This window comes from Triturus cristatus, chromosome 5_2 (assembly GCF_964204655.1).
Source record: "Triturus cristatus chromosome 5_2, aTriCri1.1, whole genome shotgun sequence".
Classification (NCBI taxonomy): domain Eukaryota; kingdom Metazoa; phylum Chordata; class Amphibia; order Caudata; family Salamandridae; genus Triturus; species Triturus cristatus.
The window spans coordinates 14,486,679-14,512,861 of NC_140588.1; the positions used below are offsets into that span (position 1 = coordinate 14,486,679).

Genomic DNA, 26,183 nt, shown 5'->3' on the forward strand with positions numbered 1-26,183 from the left:
GAGCAAAATATCTAACGAGTATAGTAGAGGGCCACAGAAACAGATTTGGAAAATAAGAAGAAGAAAAGAAGGAGAATGTATTCTCCTTTGAAATACATATGTAAAAAAGATGACGAAAAGCCAGAGGACTTTAGCCCTAGTGATCACAAAAAGAAAAGATGGTAAAGATGAAAAGGGGGGACGAGAAGGACCGACACCACTCCATTGAGCGATTCCAAAGTGAATAACTAAAATATTAACAGATAATGTAGGGACAGTATTAGTGAAAAAGGAGCTGAGCGGATACAAAGCATAATGACTTACCCAGCATTGGAAAGAAAATGCAACCAAACGAAACATGGACAACGGAACTGGTACACGATGGGAACAAAGACAACAATGGCAGACAAGATACGAATGGGAACCTGCGAAATAAAGAAAGAGAGTTAGGTTTTACTAAGTTTCATATCCTCTGTCTTGTGCATGTCAATTAAGTTCTTGAGCTCCACAGGATCTTCGAAAGTGATTGTTCTGTCTTTATAGGTTACTTTGAAAAAACACAGATGGATAAGGCTGTACCGGGCATTCATAGATCTAAGCATAGGCCTGAGGTCTAGAAACTCTTTCTGGCGATTGCCAGTGGGTTTTGAAACATCTTGACTGAAGAAGATTTTGTGACCAGACCAAAGCATTTGTTTACGCTGTTTGCCGGCTGCCAGAGTTGCCATTAAATCAGAATATAAAAGAAAGTACGCAATGATTCATCTTGGTCTGTTTGTAGCCACTGCACCGAGAGGACCTATCCTGTGCGCTCTCTGAATTTTGAGGTTTGCAGATTTCGGTAAGCCAACTATTTGTGGAATGTGAACCTTCAGAAAAGAAATCATGTAATTGCCTTCAGAACCCTATGATATACCATAAAGTCTTAGGTTGTTACGTCTGTTTCGATTTTCTAAATCCTCGATTGTTTTTTTCAATTGAGCAGTCTCTTTAGATAAAATATTCACTTTGCCGACAACATCCTGAGCATCACTAATCATTTGTTCGACGTCTGTGAGTCTTAAGTCCAGTCCAGATCATTTATCTTAGATTCTTTGAAGCGTCCGTGGTATCTGCCATGAATGGACTAATATTTCTTAGTTCATCCATACTGTCCTCTAAGGTCAAAAGTAAAGGTGATTTGTTTGGAGAGGAAGGATCCTTTTTAACCCTTTATTTAGTATTGCTGACATGCTCTCTGCGACCGCTTACATTAGAACCGGAGGGTCCTTGGGCTTTATTTGAATGTGCAGGATCCATTTCTGAAACTGACAGAGGTGATTCTATGCATTAAATAAGGATCACTTAGATAAAGATGTGACAGGATGATCCTCAAAGGATAAAAACTAGTCCAAAGACAAACTATTAGGAGGAGTTTTCTCCGCAAAAGAGAACCAATATATCAACACAAGACAGAATAAGCTTATTTCTGAGTGTGTAGGAAAGGCTCCAGAATATAAGGAGAGTAAGAAATATGTAGCAAGACCTTCAAATGTGGCGATAATAAGCCCCGACACTGAGGAAGTGTTATGGCGCGTTAATTCCTGAGTTAATAACAATTACTTATTCCACAAAATGGCTGCCGGAACTAGAACATTCCCGGAGCGGGGGCAAAGTTCCACAAACTGACAACCCAGATCAAATAAAGGTTTGCCAAACAACCTTTCCGCTCCAGGGGTTTACTAACAGCCCCATGATACAAAAATGTAATGAATGCACAGCAAACTCCCAGTTGAGGCACCTTTCTGCAGGAAAAGAAAGGGAAATTCTTCACCACCGGGTGAACACAGCATCCAAATAATCAGTAAGGCAAAAAGTAAATTACTGATGAGTAAACAATAAAAGTGCTCCAATCCTTCACAAAAAATTAAGTTTTTAAACCTGTCAGGGAGGCAACTGTGAGCTCCAAACTCACAAAATGGCAGCCGGGACACGGAGTGCCCCGGTAGCGGAGGAGAAACCATACAACTAGACCTATTCAAGGTCCAAAAACTTGCCTCTACACTCCCTGGAGCTTCCAATGATCTTTTCCTGTGCCCAGACCGCCGCACAACATTGCCAAAGTGACCATCTGAGATCAACAGTGCTCACGGCGTTGCAGAGGATTTCACGGAGCGGCCATCTTGTATCGTTGCCTCTGCCGAATGGAGGTGGTACTGCGGATGGAGTCCTTGAAGACAATGTCGATTCCGCCTCCGAGCATGTGCTGCCTGTCCTGCCTGACCGTCATGTACCCAGGCTGGATGACTGTGGTGAGAGTACAAATCAATATTTTCACAAGATTTGTGAAAATCTGTGTGACTCTCAAACATCTATGACTGTCACAGATTTCCTGGTATACATGTTGGAAATGTTGGTGAATCCTTACAAAATAATATATCCAATTCAAACATAGAAGGAAGACTATATGAATAGATGTTAGACTTTTAGAAGTAAGCATTTATGACGAGGGTCTGAAATGTTCAACTGTTGCTATTGACTCCATCCATAGTGGGATAAAGTAAGCATTTGAAATACAATGTTTGAGTTCCACTGGTAAAACAGTATTTTGTGATCACTGCTCTTTCTATATAATGATGATCCTGCCACATATTCTACTATATGCTTCATACTTTGCAGATTTTATCAAAACAAATCTAGTTTGATGGATTGTAGATTGATTGATAGAGGAAAAGTTAACCTCTGCAGCAGGAAACAAACAACTACTAAAGTACTTAAATTTAATTTATATGGAGGGGGGGGGGGGGGGGAGAATGATTTGGTCCTTAATATGAAAGAGGCTTGTTCCACTGTTCAGGTAAATGTGTTTTTATATCACAAGAATTGTGCTCAAAGCTGAATGTTTGTACATATTAAGCAGTAAACGTTCTGTACACGTCTGCATGTTTTTTCCTAGTGAAAAGAGTTGTTTCACGATGCATTGTGGCGTTAAAATAGACTAAAACTGAAGACGGGTGTAAGAATAAATCTGGTATGCACCCAATAAATGAGACACACGTTCTATTGTCAGAATTTTGTACATGTATATGTGGCTTCTGAAAAGTAAAAACTTGCATTTGTTTTATGCTGTTTTATTCTTTGACGTGGAAAGCGCAATATTAATTAAATATTGCCCTAATGCTTTCACACATGACAACACCATTGTTGATGACTATAACTTTTACAATTGGTTTTGCTGAATGTGTATAATTGTCTTTCTCCGACATATCTAGATAACAAAAAGACAGACTGTGATACATAATTTGCCTTTAATCTCAAAATAGGTTGCATTATTGGTCATGCCTTTTCTTGCCACATAATTCAGGCTATCGCTCCCCTGTCATGTTATTTTATCCTCTGTTGCCACATAAATCCAATGGCTCTGAATACTGCATATTCTTCAGGGGTCACATTATAAGGTTACTGATATGCAGTTTGCTGATGCCATTCAAAATGTCTGCTCTACCCCAGTCCTACGTACCACGTGCCCGGTTCACCCGGAAGAAGTCCGGAGATCAGAGTGAGCCTTTCGGATTGCATCGGCCATATTTTACTGTATTTACAAATATTTGCACTACAGCAGATATGGAGTATCTTCAAGATGCAATTGAGCATTTCTTTCCCAATTGTATTTGCACAAAACTATCAGACCGGTGCCCAAAGCAGTTCCAGGCTTCGTCCAGTCAAGTCTGCCATTATTGTAAATGAAATCTAATGTAAATCTGAGATGTTCACTTCCATTTCCTAATTTGCTTCATCGCAGATCCTTGTGAACCAGGCCCCCTAGGATATTCAACTCTTTCCTTGCCTTCTATTATTATGGTTTATTTTGTAGCCATGTGTATAATGACTTATGCATCTTTTTTACATATGTACAGACATTTCCATGAAGTTGCTTTAATTTGAAATAAAAAGTATAAATCCGAGTCACTTTTCAATGGTATATATTTTCTATGTACAAAAACAAAACAATGTGGCCACGAAGCTGTGCAGCCTGATCATGTCGTTCAGGTAACCGACCCCCACCCTGGCAGCCCACTGGGGAAACGCCCAGTGCCTTCTACGGCCAGTCCGGTCCCGATGTCAGTGTTACAATTGATTGTATAGAAAATCTTTTAACAGACATTTTTAAACATAATGGTGCTGTCATTGATGGGAGAGTATTAAGGCCCATATTTACTAACATTTTGTGTCGAGCTGCACCACAAAAGTGACACAGCCCCGGCACAAAATAATTTTTGCCGTTTACTAAATTATACAAAGCCACTTTGTGTGGCTTTAATTGATTTAGTAAAAAGAAAGTAACGCAAGGTGCACATGGGGCTGCTTTGCGGTACTTTGCATTGGGTAGGGGTTGCATGAGCGTTCCCATGCATCCACCCATGTATAGTGACGCAAACTCAGATATAGAAAGACTTGTAAAGCTGAGCTTAAGTCAAAATGGTGCCTCTGCAGAAAAGATACGTAAAGGTGAAATATATCTGTATTTCTTCTTGTTACTTCCTATTTCCATGTGCTCTGCATTCTTCAGCAGACAGAAAGTGGAATGGACCCCTTCGGGCGCTAATAGAGCGCTCCATTGCGTTGTAAATATTCAGCATTTCTTTTCTCTCCCTTTCATGAAACGCAGTGCAGCAGGTTCCCTTGCTGTGCTGCGTTGCATGAAAAAAATAATACACATGCTCCCAGATCCCAATAATGAATCCACTCGTGTCGCCTGAGAATAGTGGCTGATTGCTCTGCGTACATTATGAGGTGATTCCCTCGTGCAAGTCATCCTCACTTACAAATAATGCAGGAGACTAGTCCCACTTGTCAGGTCTTTAAGTGGAATGAAAAAAGTCTGTGGTGGGGGGGTCTCCAGAAAGGAAGTGGCCTGTGTAACTGGTGGCTTGACTTAAAACACAAAAACTACAGTGTGCAAAACACAGCTATCTTGCCTACCTGAGGGGTGTAAATTTCGCTGGCCAACTATTCACCAGTGCTGCCACATTTCCTCGCCTTCCTCGTGCTGTGTGTCTCCCCCGCCGCCGCCACTGCATACTGCGGACGAGAGCAGGGGAGACTACAGCCCCCAGGATCCTTTGCGGCCGCTGACGCCGCCAACGCGCCCGGAGGCGCTTGAAAACTCGTGGCTTCCTCGGGGGAGCGGGTCACTTTCCTGCAGCTATCTTGCCTACCTGAGGGGTGTAAATTTCGCTGGCCAACTATTCACCAGTGCTGCCACATTTCCTCGCCTTCCTCGTGCTGTGTGTCTCCCCCGCCGCCGCCACTGCATACTGCGGACGAGAGCAGGGGAGACTACAGCCCCCAGGATCCTTTGCGGCCACTGACGCTGCCAACGCGCCCGGAGGCGCTTGAAAACTCGTGGCTTCCTCGGGGGAGCGGGTCACTTTCCTGCAGCTATCTTGCCTACCTGAGGGGTGTAAATTTCGCTGGCCAACTATTCACCAGTGCTGCCACATTTCCTCGCCTTCCTCGTGCTGTGTGTCTCCCCCGCCGCCGCCACTGCATACTGCGGACGAGAGCAGGGGAGACTACAGCCCCCAGGATCCTTTGCGGCCGCTGACGCCGCCAACGCGCCCGGAGGCGCTTGAAAACTCGTGGCTTCCTCCGCGTCGCGGGACGCGCGCAGGCAGCGCCGGGAGAAGCCCGGGCAAAGGGCGGGCCGTCTGAGGCTGGACCAGGTTGGGTTGGGCCAGGGACTCTGCCCGAAATCTCCTCTGCACAATCTACGTACACACGAGCTGTGCGGCCTATATAGGGTATTCATCACATCTATCTGTATACCGTGCTCTAAGCGTATTGATTATTGTGGCCACTTGATTGGTCTTAACCATGCCTGGGAAAAAACAAACCCCAGCAAATAATACCTTAGACAACTATTTGATTCAAGTTGTGGCTAAAATTAATAATGATAGGAGATCCTCATTGGGGCTAGATTCATCTAATCAATCCCATATGGCCGAAAAAGAGTATGGGGATTCTCTGGCTCTACACAATAGTTGTATATCCAGTGTGGCTCATGTCCCTCTACCTGATACTGACTCCATCCTGCCTAGTGGTGTAGTCGCTCTTACAGAAGCAAATAGCGATAGTGAAGAGGTATCAGTGATATCTGCTAACATCGAGTCCCCACCTTCTATAATCCCTGTACCAGCTCCGAGGGTCACTCGGGGTAAAAGCAAGGTTATTCAGAAAAGAGGGGGTCTAAGATCAGGCAGAAATAAAATTGTAACCCCTTCGAGGCGAACATCAGTAGATGAGGAAGAGGAGGTTGATTTGTTTAGCGAAGCCCGCATCACCCTTTCCAACGCTCAATTTACTAAACTATGGAGTATGATGGATACAAAAATTAAAGGTATAGTCAAACCCCTGGTTAGTAAAATTAACAAATTAACCGCCGAGGTCAATAGACTAGGTGGTTTACTAGACAAGTCTTTGGCGAAGGTAGGGAATATAACTGAAGTTGTTGTAGAGCCTGTAACGAGCAAAACAATTCCTGCTGAGAATAGGGGATCTGTCTTCAACCCTGTACCACTGCCTAATGTATCCAGTGGTGCCTTTGCTGATTCACTCCCGGTTGCTTCCATTAATGATTCTAATATGGGAAAAGGGTCTTTCGAGCTTGTAGTTGAAGCCTCTCCATTAGTTCTTGTTCTTGCAAATGTACCCCCTCTGGCTTCTGGCGAGGTCGAAACTGTCCCTTCTCTATTAAACAAATCTTTATCATGGCTAACTAACAACATGATGATAACACCATGGGGGAAGCAACAATTAGCTGTTGAACTCGCTAATGCCAGAAGAGTGGAATGGATTGGTAACAACACCAAAAGGTTCAGAGGGGACTGTGTTATTTTAACCTTCACTGACCCTGAGGTTTTGTCAAATATTTTACCTAACATCTTGCCTCCACAGCGAAGGTCAACTTCAATTGTACCACTGACCCTGGACTTCTTTTATTCTCGGAAAGGAAGAGGCATGAACCCTAATATACTAAGAACTAAATGGAATGTTGTGACCAACAGGAGTTGTAATGATGTCAGATTTCGTGATTGGGGTCTACATGTGGAAAATAGGTTTTCTGCTCTGTCAAACCTGAATGCTTGTGATTGACAACCATCCCTCTGTTTATCTGATTCACTCTATATTGCTGAGCTGGGCCAACGAGAAGGTTCCTGTCCTGTGGCTGTTATGCCGGAGGCCATAGCTGGCCTAACGTCTGATAATCTAACACTTAATGGTTTAAATGATAATGTGATGAGTGTACTTACTCCTAGCCCCAACTCCGCAACGGCATATGATTATGGAAATTTATTATCTTGGAATGTGGCCGGGTTAGGCTCAAAGCAGGGTTGCGGTGATTGGTCTAATTTTGTTAGTAATTTTGATGTTTGCATTTTTCAGGAAACATGGGCTTGTGACCCTGTTTTCGCTTTGGGGTACCTAAACTTTTGTGTTCCAGCTTCTAAGGGCCCTAAAGGGCGCCCGATGGGGGGTCTCACCATTTGGATTAAACAATCTTTAAAGGCAGTTGCAAAAAACATAGAGACCGGGCAGAAAGATATCCAACTTATTAGGTTCACGAGCGATTTATCCTTATCCATCGATATTTATAATATCTATGTCAGAGGTGGAAATGTAGGAAAATCTGAGGTTCTTCTTGCCTTGTATAATCTCCTCGAGAAACACTCTGATGGTAAAAACATAATAATTGCTGGGGATTTAAACCGTACGTTTGAACCTCTTGATACAGGTGAAGCCTATCTAGGTGCAGAGGAAGATAAACAATGGGATATCCCCTCAATAGACACCATCCCAGTAACCCGTTGGACAGAGGATATCTTGGGTTTGAATGCAATGTGTCTTGAACAAGGATTAAGAGCTTTAAATGGGAGGACAAAGTCAGACAGGGTACCAGCTATGACCTTTGATAATGGGAGAAGTAAAAGTCGCATTGACTATATTATCTGTAGCTTTTCCCTTTGGCCTACTGTTAGAGATATGGTCGTGACAGAAATGCCAGAGAGTGACCACAATCCGTTATGTGTCACTCACAAATGGTGGCTGTCTGAATCTAACGCTTCTAGTTCCCTTGATGATCGCCTACCCCCGCTTATTGTACCAACGAATGACATGCGTAGGTTAAGATGGACGAGTGTTAGGACAGACCAGCAAGCTATCGATAATATACGAGCAGCGACCGATAAGGCCATTATGGCCCTAGATGGCGAATCAGGGATCACCACAAGCAAAGTTAACATCATCGAAGTTCATGAGTCCCTTTTCCAAGAAATTAAACATTATTTCTTGAAACCAGTAAACCCTAAGGTGACTCGAGTCCACAGAGTGGCCAAATGGTATAATCATGCTTGTAAGGTGGCACGAATTTCTCTAGGAGCTGCAATTAAGTGCAAAAACCTGGGGGCTATTCGCTCTGCAAGAAAGTTATATAAAACTTGCATTGCTAAGGCGAAAAAAGACTGGGATGAAGCCCACTGGGAAAAACTGAAGTGTGCTAGTGATCGAAAAGACTCCAGATTATTTTGGCATATTGTCAAATGGGGGCAAGAAAGGCCTGAAGAGGCTTGTAATAATTATGTCCCGCAGGAAGCCTGGGTAAACTTTTTTAGTGATCAATATGCTAATAGGGTTCAGATTGTAAATAATATTAGCCCTATTTATTTAACTCCTGAGGACAATGTCTTTACGATGGCCGAAATTCTGTCGGCCCTCAAAACTGTACACAGAGGACGTGCTCCTGGCATTGATGGAGTCCCAGCTGACGTTTTCTTAAACGATATAGATAGGTGGTGTAAATATATTCACTTACTAATTAACCACATTGCGAGGGGTGCAGCTATCCCGGCTTCATGGCGGGGTGCTGTTATTATCCCTGTGTACAAAAAGGGTGATCGTTCCCAGCCTTGTAATTACCGCCCGATCAGCCTGATTGACACAGTGCAAAAAATCGTTGGGCGAGTGATTGTTAATCGACTGCTCGATTGGGCGGAAGATTTTAACATTCTATCTCCATTTCAGGCTGGGTTTCGTAAGGCCACTAGTACCGTGGATCAAGTTTTTCGGTTCCAACTGATCCAGTGGAGGACTGTGGTGCTAGGTGGGGGCAGTCTTTATGCGGCATTTGTCGACTTGAGGGCTGCCTTCGACCTGGTTCCTAGGACGTAACTGTGGGAAGTACTTGCGGCCTTGGGGGTCCCAGGAGTCCTGTTGACAATGATTATGAGATTACATGAAGGCACCTATGCTAAAATTCAATGGGGGGGATACGGTAAAGACACTGCCGATTTTCCTGTTGAGCGTGGGGTTCGGCAGGGGTGCTCAATGGCACCTACCTTGTTCACCCTTTTTATCAATGGCATAGTCTCCTGTATCCAATCACAGGCAGTTGATGCTCCTTCTCTTGCAGGTGTAAAAGTTCCGATTTTAATGTTTGCCGATGACACGTTAATTTTATCTAAAACTCCAAGTGGATTGCAAAAAGCATTGGATATTTTTGACAAGTTCTGTGGGGATCACGGTCTGGAGGTGAACGCATCCAAAACAAAACTCATGGTTTTTAATCCACATCGTAATTTTAAATCTAATATTACCATGAGTGGACGAACTCTTGAGGTCGTATCATCTTTCACATACCTGGGAATCCTTATTTCTAATGATAATAGGTGGAACCAGCATTTAACCATTGCAACTTTGAGGCACAAGCAACTGGCCGGAACTATCTTAAAGGAGCACAGGAAATCATTAACTAAACCGATTAAACCACCCCTGATCATTTATGAAGCAAAAGCAATTGGGTCGGCATTATATGGGGCTGAGTTATGGGGGCACGATAACCTACAGGAGTTGCAAACCTCAGAGAATAAATTCCTTAGGAAATTAACGGGTACACCCCAAAGTAGTCCATTATTACCCCTGAGATATGAGCTTGGAAGGAAGAAAATCTCGGATATGGCCAAACTACGACCAATTTTATATTGGCATAGGTTATGGACTACACCTGAGCTTATTCATTATGCATCCGGGTTTATTGACGTTGTTAGAGCAGACTGCTTTAACAAAATCAGATGGTTCAAATCATTAAAATCAATATTATTTGAACTAGGCCTGAATGCACTATGGTTCGACCCAGCAGGGGCATCATTCCCGACCAAGGCAACCCTAAAAAACATTTTTTGGAATAATGTCGATAACAAAAGCCTCCTCAGTATCAATTGTGGGGTCATGACTGCTAGTTTTCTCGAGGTCAAATTGTACCCCATGTATGAACTGTATTGGGATTATATATCCAAACCTTTAGATAGGAAATTGCTTTTTCAATTAAGGGCGGGCTCTCTTCCTCTTGGTTACCTAACATCTAAATGGAGGGAAGGTGGCCCTGCTACATGCCCAGCTTGCGGGGAAGGTAATGAAACACTTGGTCACTTTTTGTTTTCCTGTAAACCATACTCTACTCCAAGGCGTGTATGGCTGGCACCTATGAGTAGGAATTTGGGCACCAGGAGTAGTATGGTGGCTTTGCGCATAGTAAAATCGACTACTTTAACCTGGATTATAATCACCACCGCCAAGTACTTGGGGTGGGCTTGGACAATCAGGCACAGATTGCTAGTCCGGTGATTACTCTCTGCCTAGTTGAACAGAGACTGCTAGAGTATTGTCTATTCTCTGTGTGATGTATCTTTACGTGTCATCGGGACAAAACAATTTTAAATGCTCTTTTTTAGAATAATGATTTTATGAAATTATATTTTAATGTACTAATTATATTAATGATCGTTACACCTGCGAATTGTACGTCTAAGAGACTCTGTCACTAGCACAAAGAATATATATATTGTATATAATTGCAGTACCTCTAACTATGAATTGCATTATTGTGATGAATCTTAACTCTCCTTTGTAAATAACTTGTATTCTTTTTATGAACTGTGCGTTTGTCATAATGGCATTTCAGATTTAATTGTTTTTTATTATATGGTTGTTTGTCTGCTTTTATGAGTAAATCTCGAATAAAGCACTGTTTGAATTGAATTGAATTGAAAACGCAACATCCTGGAGATGGCCAACACACTAGGGAATGCGAGATTAAATAAAGCATTTGAAATATAAAGAAGATCTGAACTGCTGACGTGGATTATTGTATCTTTATTGCTTTCATTTTCAGAAATAGATCAACAGTGTTTTTGACAGGGCCCGATAGCGACCCGTTTCAGTGTCCGTTTTAATTACGACCGTGTCTGAGACCCATAGGGACCTGGTCCACTTAATACCTTGCCTATTGTTTAATATCAGTATGGGTCCAGTTCTCAATCTTCCAACCACATATAAAGCCGCGTCAGTTGCGGTTCAGTTTTTTTATTCTTTACTACAATTGGTGTCATGCGTTATTTTAGAATCCAGGTGTAGCCAATCATACCCTTTCCGCATCTAGTTATTGATTTTAAGTTAAACGTTTCTCCTCGTGCGTGCAGCTGTCACGGCATGCCCTGTCACCAGTTGTGCTCTCTTGTTAACCTCGCCCGCGGAGTAACTCTGTACGTCTGTTTTTCAGGAGCTGCAGTTTGAGAGATTGACTCGGGAACTGGAGGCAGAGCGCCAGATTGTTGCCAGCCAGCTGGAGCGATGCAAGCTTGGATCGGAAACCGGCAGCATGAGCAGCATTAGGTAGGAACTGCTCATTTATCTCTGTCTGGATGCGTCACTCATCGACAAATCTGTCATCCTCACTCGGCTGTTGGTCCTGGCTCACTCTCTTCGCGCGCAGCGCCTTCCTTTGCGTACCTTGCACTGCAGGACTCACTGGAAGTTCATGTCTGGAAATATTGATCACGAGTCACCAAATCTGCTGTAATTTCAATATGGTGTAGATAAAACAACATTCGCAGACCCCATGTATAATGGACTTTTAGAGAACATTGAGGGGAATTGTGCCATATCTGTGACTGATACTTAGAGTGAATAGGGGATAACGTTACATAAATTATGCAGGTGCTTTGCAATTTTGCTTTGGTTGTAGGCAATTTTCTCAGGGCCAGTTAATTTTGGCCCTTACACTATCAACCAGTGCAAAAGTGACTTTTGGCCCGCATGACCATGCAGAAACAGACGTTTTGACCAGTGTTAATGGCAGTTGAAGATTTGTTTGAAATTACGTGTCAAAATCTGCATTGAAAGAAAGAGATTATGTGGTACAAAAGAGGTTGTATGTAATGCTGACTGTGTTTTCTTTCTGTTGATATTGCTTTTAGGTTTCACCCACAGACAGCTTTTAAATGTCTATTGTCGAAAAGATCTGTTGTGGGCAATCCCAAATTTCCAAGGGGCTTTGGGCTATTGCTTGGGTTTCTTGACAATCTCATTTGCTTGCCTCTTATTTGATGGCGTCCTTTCCTCCCATGAAGCATAGCTTCTTTACTATACTTTAGATTAGATGACTTGTGTCCTTCAGTGTTTCATTTGTAAAATAATAAGTACCAGGGCCCTCATCAGGAGCCCGCTGCCACTCGTACTGCCCAATGCCTCTGCCAGCGCTGCCAATGACACTACCAACACAACTAAAAGCATCACACTCCCATAAGGATGACAATTCAGACTATTCCAGGCCCCCAAAGCTATAAGAATGACTTGGGAAGCAGGTTTAGCTATTTTTAAATGTATATTGAATTAATATACAACTATTGTGTTCATCTGTAAATTAGTCAGACAGCACCACCATGTGGCAAATTGTAATTTGTGCTGGTCTTGACAATTAAGTGCAGGTGCTGAGCACCGAAAACCATTCACTCAAATTAAGCACTGGTGGTCCTTCCACTGCCCACATTAAGTAAACTACTTTTGTCTTTCTCTTTCAACGTTCAATGGGGTGAATGCTTTTTCTAGCTCTCTTTCGTGTGCTGCTTAGCCCTCATATACCTCCTCCCCTGTGCACACTGTGTTGCACCTTGCTAATCGCTGCTACTTTCTCTGTAGATATGCGTCTGGCAAACACTGGTGTAAAACTTAAATAAACATACTGCCCAATGTATTGTATCATGCGATGTTGTAAGAGTTTTATACACTTAGACCTCATTTGATAGAGCCCTTGTTTTCCTATGAAGCATGGGAGCTGCTTACCTCAGCCTCACAAATGAAAGATGGTGCCACTTTTTGGAAAGCGGTTAGAACTCCTTTTCTGTCTTCAGCTGGGGGCCCAACGATCGAAGTGTCCATCACAGAGGGTCAATGGATTGAACATTTTTCCAGGATATATGATAGCAACCCCAACGCTCAGGCCCCTGATTGTGAACAATCCGGAGCTAATACGCAGTTACCAGATTTACACTTCTATGTTGATGAAGTAAGCAGGGTACTCTCCCTAAGTGCTGGTGGGAAGGCTTCGGGTCCTGATGGGATCCCAGTGGATCTCTTTAAGTCCAATGTTACTCTGTGGACACCCATAATCACGCACATATTTAATGCTAGTTGTGAGGTTGCCTTCCCATCAACCTGGGTGGACTCTATTATAGTGCCCATTTTTAAAAAGGGGAACCGCTAAGACCCCTCATGCTATAGGCCCATCTCCTTATTAGATTCAATGGCTAAGGTGGTGGGTCGCATCATCCTGGAACGTCTCCAGCTCTGGGCAGAAGAAAACCTAATTTTATCTGACATCCAATATGGTTTCCGTGAAGGTCTGGGGACTGTGGAGCAGTGTCTAAATTTGTCTATTCTCATGGGGAAGTATATCAGGGCCAAAATGGGAAACCTGTATCTAGTTTTTATTGACCTCACGGCCGCTTTTGATTGCGTGAGGCATTCAAAGCTTTGGGAGATTTTAGAAGCAATGGAGATTGACAAAAATATAATTTACTTCATTCGCCATCTTTATAAGGGAGCTCAAACACGTGTGCGATTTGGCCTGGGAGGAGAGTGTACTGCCTCTTTCCCTATTAGGAGGGGGGTTAGGCAGGGCTGTGTCCTAGCCCCCTTCTTTTTTAATCTTTATATTAATGGGTTAGGGCAGGCACTCCTTAAAGACGCTCAAGACTTCCCACAAATAGGTAATCGCCCCATTCCGGCATTGTTATATGCGGACGATGCTGTGATTATGTCTCGCACTCAGGCTGGCCTACAAAAGACCCTAAATAATTTTTTTAACTTTATGAAGGATCTGGATCTCAAAATTAATATCTCAAAAACCTTTATAATGAGATGCGGTCATGGGATCCAGAAACGTAAGGACATATTTGTGGAGGGAACTCCAATAGCTCCAACCAACAGTTTTTCATATTTAGGCATCTTCTTTAGCCATAATGACACATGGTCAAAAGCCGTTACAGCCAAAAAGCTAGCATTAATCAGAACAAAATCTGCTCTTGTTAGCTTTGCAAGAAAACTGGGACGTAAACCACCGCTGGAACTCCTGAAGATCTACAAAGCCAAATGTGTCTCAACTGTTCTCTATGGAGCTGGGATTTGGGGTTTTGCTGACACTAACTTAATTCAACTGGTTGAGAACTCTTTTTTAAGATATGTTCTGTCGGCATCCACCAGTACATCCACCTATGTCTGTCATACGGAGCTGGGTCTCCCGTATATATCCGACCTCATAAAACTTGAGCCAATTCTGCTTTGGCACAGGATCTGGTTTAAGGAAGAGACTAAATTCTAATAGGGACCTATTACAAGATAGTCTTAGGCTGGACGGTGCCCAGAGCATACCATGGGTTAAGTATATTCGAGATTTTACTAAAGATATGGGTAATCCCGAATATTTTACCAACCCTAGTACCATCACTTTGGTATCCAGGAAAGACCTTAGAAAAAAGATACACTACGACTGCCGGGGGAAATTATTAAGCCCAGTGTCCTACAGCATCAGATGGTACTTACAACTTTTAATCTGCAGCCATATTTAGTATTTGTTCCCAGTGTTTTTGATAGGTTTTTATTAATAAGATTTAGATTGGGGACAATACAAAGACTAGTCTCTTTCCCCAATATGAACGACTGGGCCAGGGAGTTACAACTATGTCCATGCGATCGTTTGTCAAATCAATCCTCTCTACATCTGGTTTTATTCTGTAAACTCTATAAGGAGTTAAGAAAGACTTGGATAGTCCCAATTTTACAGAACTATGGCTTGAGACAATGCCGCCCTGCGTTCATTAAGCTTCAGCTTTTAGAAAATGAGAATGTAGCTTGGAGGATGTCTATGTTTTTAAAAAAAAACACTGAATCAAAGAAAGAGTATTGCAATCTAGGAATGAGGATGCGGCTCATTTTAGATGTATTGTTTCTATTCTTTTTATCGTACTTGTGATTATGTGATTTAAATATACATGAAATGTACTTTTTTTATCAGACAAAAACGTGTATCTATTTTTAAATTTGTGGTGTATTTTATCTGTGCTTTTTATGATTGTTACAATACAATCGAAATAAAGCTTTGTTTGATTTGATTTGATCTATTCACCTGAGAGATTTCGTGAAGTGTGTGCTTTAGTGAGAAGGCACTGTGGAACACTAGGCTGGAGTAATGTCTGGGACATTTGTTGTCATTTGATGGGGCAAGAGTGTGGGGCAAATATAAAGGAGTGCCTATTGCCCAATGTATTAGTGTGGGAAATGCACAGCCACATGCATTGCTTCCTGAGAAGAGTGGTCTTGGCCACTGCTAACCATAGTCTACTCCACTGTAGCATGAGCACACACAAATTAACTCTCGGAGAGAAACGGTGCATTTCCGCCATTTTTGGTCTGGTATAATAGCACAGTTGTCTAATGAACCTATTGTTACCGTTTCTCTAAACTATGTATAGCGTGGTCTTTGGTTCCCGTCCACTGAGGCACTTCTCTCTCACCTCATGCTCTTGGCTAATGGTGTATCACTCCACCTCCTACTGAGTGCTTGCATTGCAATGCACAAGGGATACTTTTTAAGTCTGTCCTTTGACACTGGTTTAGCGGTCTCTATAGACTTTTGTTTTCCCCCAAAAACATACATAATATGCATACAGAGAGGGGCTTTTGTTCGTGGCCTTCACCATAGGCTGCTAGTTTTTTATTTTCATTTTGCTTCCGTCCACCACAGAATACTGGATGGGGCAATGGGTCAGTCCCCTCTACCCATTGGCTCTCTTCACTTTGAGTGACTGCAGAAATCCTGTGCATATTGTTCACGCCTGCCTAAATGTTATGTTTTGTTACGTTATGTTATGATATGTTATATTATGTTACACCAATTTATAAAGCGCATGGCTGCCCCACACAGCTTCCCAGCACCAGCATAAAAGAACAAAGCGAGACCAGCTGGATTAAAATAGCCAGCTCTTCAACTGCTTATGGAAACTCTCAAAGGAATTACACTTAATTTTTCTTTAGTGACACATCTGTTCAAAGTGTGTTGCATTTTTTACTTTTTATATCAATTGCTGTGTTTAATTTTCTAGATGCTTCTTAAGGTTGACATTATAGCTGTCTGCAATCTGAGTGCTTGGTTAGATAGTGATATATTTTTGTTTTCTACAACTGAAACTGCAACTGATAGACTTGTTATTCAAAAATATGAAATGGCTCACACCGGTGAATGTTTTATAACTTTAAAAATGTATTGCAAGCATATGGAGCCATGTTTAAGTGACTGCACATTTTCTTTCTTATTTTGTGGTTATGCTTGCAATAACAAATCAAGAATTAATTCAACCATTGCAAAAGATTGTGGAGGTAAGGACTATTGGTTTTTCCATTCTTGAAGGAAATTTTATGTGTAGGAATTTTAGAATTTACACCTTAAATGAAAATGTCAAATATATACACATATATACACATATATCTATATATATATATATATATATATATATATATATATATATATATATATTACCTACTGGCGGTCGCCAGTAGGTAGTTATAGTTAGGACCCCTTTTCCATAGGAAAACCTCAACATTCTATTTTGAATAACTTTGGCGCCGGTCGACGAATCCTTGCGAATTTCTCAAAATAGGTGGGGCGCTACGCTCCGCTCCTACCCTGAAAGTCTCGGGGGGATTCGTCAAGCGGGGGCTGAGATAAAAGGGGGGTCCCAAAACGCGTTTTTCCCATGCATTTTTCCATAGGACCTTTAGAACGAGCTACAGCCCGAACGGCTGAACACAATTACTAGAAATTTGGCAGAGAGGTAGTCCCTAGGTCAAGGAAGTGCCTTTTGTAGGTTTGGTGTAAATCTGTTCAGTAGATTCTGAGAAAATAGCCTTTAAATCTATATATATATCTGAGCCCGCTTACGGTACGCTTACCGTACGCTTACCGTAAGCGTACGGTGGCGTGCGCGAGCGCGATTCTAATTGGCTCTTAGATCTTAGTAAACATTCGAATCGGCCGAAACCAGGAAGCGGCGGCCGCCATTTTGTCTCTCGCACTGAGTGTTGTTTATCAAACAAGATGGCCAAAAACATGTTACGGGGCTGTTTTGACAACTCCCTCCCACATAGTCATGTTGAGGGAGTCCCCAAACATCCCCCAAGAGCAAAAACGGTTTTATTTTTTTTTCGGCAATTTCGCCGAGTACGCTTACCGTACGCTTACCGTAAGCGTACGGTAAAAAAAAAAAAAAAAAAACACTATCCACACTTACCCCACCCCCTGTGCTTTTGGTGGCCGTAGGCCACCAAATGTACAGGGCTTATTAATAGGTAAAAAAAACTAAATTTTGGCAACATGAAATTATAAAATCGAAATAAAAAAAACACTATCCAAATTGACCCCACCCCCTGTGCTTTTGGTGGCCGAAGGCCACCAAATGTACAGGGCTTATTAAAGTTGATAAAAACCGTGCACGGAACGAACTGCGTTAAGTGGGCGCGCACGCCTCGAATGGCGTAAAGTAACTTAGCATTTAAAAAACCGTACAAATTCACTGAAAAAACCATAGGTTTCACACATGTTATAGTTAGGAATTAGCATTTAAAAAACCTTGCAAATTCACTGAAAAAACCATAGGTTTCACACATGTTATAGTTAGCGGAAATTTTACTGATAAAAAACCAGTGAAATTGCCCCGTTATAGTTAGTGCTGGCAACTATAACTCACGCGACCGCAATCTTCTGCTGATGACATATGTGTCTTTATGAAAAAAAAATATTTGTAATATATGTATAGCTAAAAATGTATGGAAGAAGACATGGGCAAATAAGTGTCTAAATACAGTATTAGCATCAGCAGAGGATTGCGGTCGCGTGAGTTATAGTTGCCAGCACTAACTATAACGGGGCAATTTCACTGGTTTTTTATCAGTAAAATTTCCGCTAACTATAACATGTGTGAAACCTATGGTTTTTTCAGTGAATATATATATAACACAACACACAAATCGCTCCTGCTGGATTGCTCGACCCTAGAGAGCTGGCACAAACGCCGGTGGAGCACGCCGGCTCGTAAATGTATCCACATATGTGAGGAATAAACACCTCTTTGGATATTATTTTGGATCCTGGTATTTACTGGTGACTGAGAGCGCAGCATTGAACTTTGTGGGGACATTTACTGGTGACTGAGAGCGCAGCATTGAACTTTGTGGGGACATATATATATATATATATTCACTGAAAAAACCATAGGTTTCACACACGTTATAGTTAGGAATTAGCATTTAAAAAACCTTGCAAATTCACTGAAAAAACCATAGGTTTCACACATGTTATAGTTAGCGGAAATTTTACTGATAAAAAACCAGTGAAATTGCCCCGTTATAGTTAGTGCTGGCAACTATAACTCACGCGACCGCAATCCTCTGCTGATGCTAATACTGTATTTAGACACTTATTTGCCCATGTCTTCTTCCATACATTTTTAGCTATACATATATTACAAATATTTTTTTTTCATAAAGACACATATGTCATCAGCAGAAGATTGCGGTCGCGTGAGTTATAGTTGCCAGCACTAACTATAACGGGGCAATTTCACTGGTTTTTTATCAGTAAAATTTCCGCTAACTATAACATGTGTGAAACCTATGGTTTTTTCAGTGAATTTGCAAGGTTTTTTAAATGCTAATTCCTAACTATAACGTGTGTGAAACCTATGGTTTTTTCAGTGAATTTGTACGGTTTTTTAAATGCTAAGTTACTTTACGCCATTCGAGGCGTGCGCGCCCACTTAACGCAGTTCGTTCCGTGCACGGTTTTTATCAACTTTAATAAGCCCTGTGCATTTGGTGGCCTTCGGCCACCAAAAGCACAGGGGGTGGGGTCAATGTGGATAGTGTTTTTTTTATTTCGATTTTATAATTTCATGTTGCCAAAATTTAGTTTTTTTTACCTATTAATAAGCCCTGTACATTTGGTGGCCTACGGCCACCAAAAGCACAGGGGGTGGGGTAAGTGTGGATAGTGGTTTTTTTTTTTTTTTTTTACCGTACGCTTACGGTAAGCGTACGGTAAGCGTACTCGGCGAAATTGCCGAAAAAAAAATAAAACCGTTTTTGCTCTTGGGGGATGTTTGGGGACTCCCTCAACATGACTATGTGGGAGGGAGTTGTCAAAACAGCCCCGTAACATGTTTTTGGCCATCTTGTTTGATAAACAACACTCAGTGCGAGAGACAAAATGGCGGCCGCCGCTTCCTGGTTTCGGCCGATTCGAATGTTTACTAAGATCTAAGAGCCAATCAGAATCGCGCTCGCGCACGCCACCGTACGCTTACGGTAAGCGTACGGTAAGCGTACCGTAAGCGGGCTCAGATATATATATTGATTTAAAGGCTATTTTCTCAGAATCTACTGAACAGATTTACACCAAACCTACAAAAGGCACTTCCTTGACCTAGGGACTACCTCTCTGCCAAATTTCTAGTAATTCTGTTCAGCCGTTCGGGCTGTAGCTCGTTCTAAAGGTCCTATGGAAAAATGCATGGGAAAAACGCGTTTTGGGACCCCCCTTTTATCTCAGCCCCCGCTTGACGAATCCCCCCCCGAGACTTTCAGGGTAGGAGCGGAGCGTAGCGCCCCACCTATTTTGAGAAATTCGCGAGGATTCGTCGACCGGTGCCAAAGTTATTCAAAATAGAATGTTGAGGTTTTCCTATGGAAAAGGGGTCCTAACTATAACTACCTACTGGCGACCGCCAGTAGGTAATATATATATATATATATATATATATATATGTGTGTATATGTATATATGTGTATATGTATATATATATACTCCTCTCACCTCTTCAGAGATACCGGGACACATTCAGCAGCGGTGCACTTAGGGTCCGAGGTTGCCCCTTAGTCAATAAAGTTTTCCACCATGCAAGCAAGCCTGCATGCGTGCACTCCATCCAAAATAAACACCAACTCCGGGAATTAGTCGAATGAATTGTTTAGTTTATATAAACAGCCAAGAAAATGAATACACCCTACGCGTTTCGGCGTGAATCGCCTTGCTCACGGGTACTTTGATAATACATCACATCCAACATATAAACACAATGAATAAAGTTACGTGCAAGGTAACGTGCATAAACATCAACGATGGACTAGTTTCCCAATACAAAAGGAGTCAGCCATCTTGAAATGGTTTCAGATAATCAATCTGTCATCCTCCTTCGTAGTCAAAATTAATATAACAAAACGCCAATTCGTTATTTACAATTCACCTTCATATGACTTGTATCACATCAAATATTGTACATTCAGAGGATAATTCAAAAGAGAATTATGCCATATACTTTCCATACGCATAATTTCTATAACAGGCATTCTTGAAAATCGATTTTAACAGTAGCAAAGAAATACAGGGAAGTGCCCTCATTTCAAAGGAGGTAAACGCTGCATCAGCCCACAAGATTTACATGTGCTCGGTTTCAGTGAAAGTGTGTGTAGCCAAGAGGAAGCAATGGGAAACATGATAGCTTGGGGGAAAGGAGGTGATTTCAGTGGGCGGAACAGCCTGGTGTGGACAGTGGTCTATTCAGGCATGTACATTGCAGTGGAGCTCAGCCCTGGGCCTTCTCAAAGAGCAGGCCAGCAGTAGTACCGAGGCAGATATAGAAGGATTTGTTATTGCTGAAGTACACAGGCCCGCAAACTGCCTGCTTTCTGTGTAGATCTAAACATCCAAAAGCGAATAGTTACAGTACACCTCGGCCCTCGATGCTTTTTTTGCGCTTTCACATGGCGGTGTACTCTGCAAAAGATCATTAGAAGACCTGTCTAAGGAATGCCTAGACAGGTTTTATTCGAACTGAAACTTAGCCTTTCTTCAAAATTGCAAATGTATGTATGTGTGTTCTTATATAGCGCTCGACTTACCCTTGGGCATCTCGGCGCTTGCATTGGGAACCCGTCCTGGCTTTTTCCCTGTGAGATAACCCGTACTGGGCATCCCCAAGGTGAAAGCCAGGCATCCCGCCGCGGGGGGGGGGGGGGGGGGCGTAGTGGAGATTAAATACGCGTCCAAACCAGTAACCTGTCCTTTGCCAGTGCCAAAATAATGTGTCCCCCGTCTTTAGATCGTGCACGAGGGTCCCTTTATGCTGAAATCCATGAATGCATATTGTGACATGAAAGAACATTTCAACATGCAGCTGATATTTTCGCCTTTTCAAGTTATTTTTGTGTTTAATAAAGACGTTCAAAAGGAACAGGCAAAACCCTAGCTAGGAGCCTTCATGTCAATGTACCCATATGTGCATGAATTTGGATGGAGTCATTGCTAAATTCGGGTATGGTATGGATGTGGAAAGCTGTCATCGGTGTAAACGTATAGGAATGCCTAGACAGGTTTTATTCGAACTGAAACTTAGCCTTTCTTCAAAATTGCAAATACGCGTCCAAACCAGTAACCTGTCCTTTGCCAGTGCCAAAATAATGTGTCCCCCGTCTTCAGATCGTGCACGAGAGTTCCTTTATGCTGAAATCCAATGCATATTGTGACATGAAAGAACATTTCGACATGCAGCTGATATTTTCGCCTTTTCAAGTTATTTTTGTGTTTAATAAAGACGTTCAAAAGGAACAGGCAAAACCCTAGTAAGGGGCCTTCATGTCAATGTACCCATATGTGCATGAATTTGGATGGAGTCATTGCTAAATTCGGGTATGGCATGGATGTGGAAAGCTGTCATGGGTGTAAACGTATATTCGGTACTTTAACGCTGCTTGTGAAATATAGACTCTGACCGTGTTTTTAGCAGGACACAGCTGCAGGTACAGTGCCATAAGGGCCCATTGTTTTGAAGGGCCACTTCACCCCAATTTGTAGCTGTGACGGGGGCCTAATTTTCTCGCTTGTATTAGGGTTTATTGCGACCAGGCCACGCCACTGATTTTTAAATGTTTGTATAAAGGTAAATCATAATTAAAAAGTATTTCATATAAAGTAAGTGCCTATTATTGTTTGCACTCAAGACTGTTCACGGTTATTACGAAATGACCTGTTGTGTGTTTATGTTTCCTGAACACTGAATGTCATCATTAGGGTGTCATGTAGGTGATTCATTTGTAAAATATTTCGGATTATTGTGAGAAAAGCTGTGCCAAATTGATCATGTTCAGCTTCTGTTTCTAGGTATTAAAGTCAAGGATAGGTTTTTTGTGACTGACAGGAGTGCTGTATTTTGAGTTGTGTCCTGGTCAGTATAGTTTTTACCCTGTAGTTTAGTGTACCGGCTTGCATCTGATAGTTCCATGTAGTCCTCTTCCAGGTAGTTTCCGGTGTTCATCATGACTATCGTTCCTCATTTGCCGAAGGTTTAACTGTAATGTTTTGGGGGCCGGTTTAGCGGCAGAAAGCGGTGATAATGGGCTTGATCATATGCCCTTGAGAATTCCCATAGAAGCCCATGTTCTGGTGTGAACATGGGCTTCTATTGGAATTCTCCAGGGCATATTATCAAGCCCATTATCACCGCTTTAGCTGCAGTTTTTTGCCGCTAAACCGGCAATAATTTTAACGCCGTCCTTGATAATATGCCCCTTGGTTATTATATTGTGACTGTAAGGCTCTCCTTGCAGTGGTGTTGTATGGTTTTATTTGCTTTTTCAAGCATAATGTGAGTTTGTGGAAGCAGTTGTTTCTTTGTTATGTATGGCTCTCATAGAGCGCCTCTATTGTTTATTTCAGTTTCTAAGCCTAATGATTCACTGCTGTGAGGCAGCAACAGTTGATAGCAAAACTCATTACCGACTGTTACTACCTCATAAAGGCCTTCCAGGCCAGGCTGACAGGGCTCTCTGAGAGCCATTCAGCGCACGTTGATTTGCATGAAAGCAGAAAGCACAGCTGCATGAGGGGGAAGGAAAGCAGGGAAGGATGGTTTTGTTAAGGATGGATGGTAAGGTTTTAAAAACATTTTTTTTAACTTTGGGACAAGAATACATATCTGAGGCCATGTTATGGATGGCTCTCCCTTACTTCCCTGCGACTGCATAACAGTTGAAAGCAGGGACAGATGATTTTGGGGGCCATGCATAACATAAATTATAAATGGATAAAAAGGGAACAACAGGGAGGTTTTCACCTCTGGGTTCTGAGAGACATCATAGACAACTCGAGCTTCGCTCTGGTCTATTTCTTGTTGTCTATTTGATGTCGCTCAGAAAATCTTGGTGGAAAACATCCCCGTAATTCACTGTTACCCATCTATAATTCTATTAATTAATCTATCACTTCCATGGGAAGCCAGTAGTTTACACCAGGTTCTAAATCTGGTAATTCACTGCTAAAACGATGCAAAATGTGAAAGCAAATCAAGTTACTCACTTCCTAGAATGTGGTTGATGTTAATAGGCTATGATCATGCCGTACGATTAGCCCTGAGATAAAAAAAACAATTACGGCTGGTTGCAATGGTGATGGCTACATCTTTATTGGTTCAAAGGTTGAAGACACGGCTGGTCCCCTCCATGGGTGAGTGGGTGGTGAAGCTGAAGCAAGTGATAGATAAAGAGTGGCTTTACACTCGTCGCTGTGGGGAGGCCATGACATTTGATAGCATTTGTGGTCAATTCATGGCGGAATTCCCTGGGTAAGGGGTAAAAGTGCAGACCGTTTTTTTAAAAATTCCTTTTATAATTAATTGTGTCATTTGAGGCTGACCTGTTTGTTATTGGATTTGACTGGTATGAATTTTGTTCTGAACTTGTATTTAGGTGCTGGTGTGTAGTATATGTCGATTCTGTTTTTATGTTACTATGATGGCTCTCAATAAAAAATATAAAAACAAATCTGGTTACTCACAAAAGGCCTTCCAGGCCAGGCTGACTCTCAGAAAGCACAGCTGCAGGAGGGAGAATGAAGGCAAAGACAATGGTGGGGGTTTGTTAAGGATGGCAGGTGAGGTATTTTATCACATTTAGGACAAGGATGAGAGGCCATGTTTTGTATGGCTCCCTTATTACACCTTTGCCCCTGTGTAGCATTTGAAAGTAGAGGCTGATGGTTTTGGGGACCATACAAACCAACAAATGATATATGGTTAAGAATTGACATTTGGGGATGTTGTGCATCCCAAGGTTCTGAGTGGCATGACAGACAACTCAAGCTTGGCTCTCATTGTCTAACTGATGTCACCAAGAACCCTTTTATGAAAAACATTCCCTTATTTCACTGTTACCCATCTATCATTCTGTATTATATTGCTGTTAGCAACACCTTTTGATTTAAACATTGTGCCTACTACCTCAGGGAGGAGAGGGATAGGGGTTCGGGAGTCAACAGGTATCCTGTGGGCACGGGAGCACATGTGGGGCAGCCATAGACTTGGGGTGGCTGTGTCTATCGCAGGGCGGAGGCCGTGCAATCCGCATACTGATGCCAGTGGTTGGGCATGGCCGGGAACCTGAAACTTGTTCGGGGGAAGTTCTATGGCCACTGTTGGGCTGATGGTGTGGCTGTGCACGTCCTAGCACCAGCATGGGGAGGGCATACACGCATGCACTGTTGCAGCTCATTTGCCCGTGGGTGGGGGGGCGTTTTTTTTTGTGCATTATGTGTTTATATGTTATTGATACAGCATACAGTAGGCCGGCCGACTGACCATGCGTGCGAGGGAGCAGGGACACACCCATACAGTACATCACAGGGACAATGGGGACTTAGATTATGAGCTGGAACGTAAGAGGTTTGGGCACCTGTACTAAGCATTACAGGGTCCTCTCATTCCTCCGGAGGCACCACATATCGGTGGCATGTCTGCTGGATACCCACCTCAAGGAGGCAGGAGCCCAGATGCTGGTGAAAAAATGGAGGGGACAGATCTTTCATTCCTCATACTCTACCTACGCCAGGGGGTGCTAGTCTGGGTGGCCCCAGGGACTTGGTTTTCCTGCAATATATGGAGGTGGACATTAATGGAAGATTCATTCTCCTGCTAACCAAATTAGATGGGCGGGAAGTAGCAGTATTAAACACATACTCCCCAAATGTGGACGACCCAGACTTCTTCCACGCCCTCCAAGAGATCTTGGTGTCCGAATTGGAGGTGCTGCTTATATGGGTGGGTGACTTTAACTGTGTATTGGACCCTGACATTGATAGGTACCCACCCCGTAGAGGGACAAAGCCAGGCATGATGGAGGAACTTAAAGAGGTTATGGAGAACCTAGGGGCACAGGACATTTGGCAAAAGAGACACCCCACCCAGAAGTATATACCTGCTACTCCCCCACACACAACACCCACAGCAGACTGGACAGGGTGCTGATTGCTAACCCGGATCCGGACATGTCTCTGGAACCGACCCATCAGGCTCGGTTCCTCTAACACCACTCCCCGATTGCTTGCACGATCGGATGGGGGTCCCCGATCCAACGCCCAAAGGCCTGGAGGTTGCAGTCGGAGATCCTGGATGACCCGACGGGTAAACTACACATTGAGGGAGCATTGACTGATTACATCACACTCAACTGGGAGTGAGTGACCTTGTCTCTGGCCATAAAATGGGGGGCCCTAAAAGCGGTGGTGAGAGAAGACTGCATTAGCTTGTCATGTGGGGTTCACAAGCTACTCCAGCGGGAACTGAGGGAAGAAGAGGCAGCTTTGTTAGAAGCACAGACCCGGGACCGTTCGAATCCCTTAGTGTGGACTAGGGAATGGGAAGTGCGAGCACGCATATGCGATATCTGGGAGTGATATATCTGGGGAAATATACTCCTATCCAATACCAACAGTGTCTCCACAGGGAGGGAGACAA

At 42.7% G+C, this 26,183-nt stretch overlaps 1 protein-coding gene across 12 annotated transcripts in view; it reads left to right on the forward strand.

The window, feature by feature from the left end:
• Positions 1-26,183, forward strand: part of CTNND2 (catenin delta 2) — a 3,222,299-nt gene that overhangs the window by 918,186 nt on the left and 2,277,930 nt on the right. For all 12 annotated transcript variants that reach the window (XM_085606754.1, XM_085606755.1, XM_085606763.1 and 9 more), the window contains one exon: positions 11,573-11,685. In XM_085606754.1, coding sequence (XP_085462880.1) covers positions 11,573-11,685 — 113 coding nt within the window. The remainder of the gene's footprint in view (positions 1-11,572; positions 11,686-26,183) is intronic.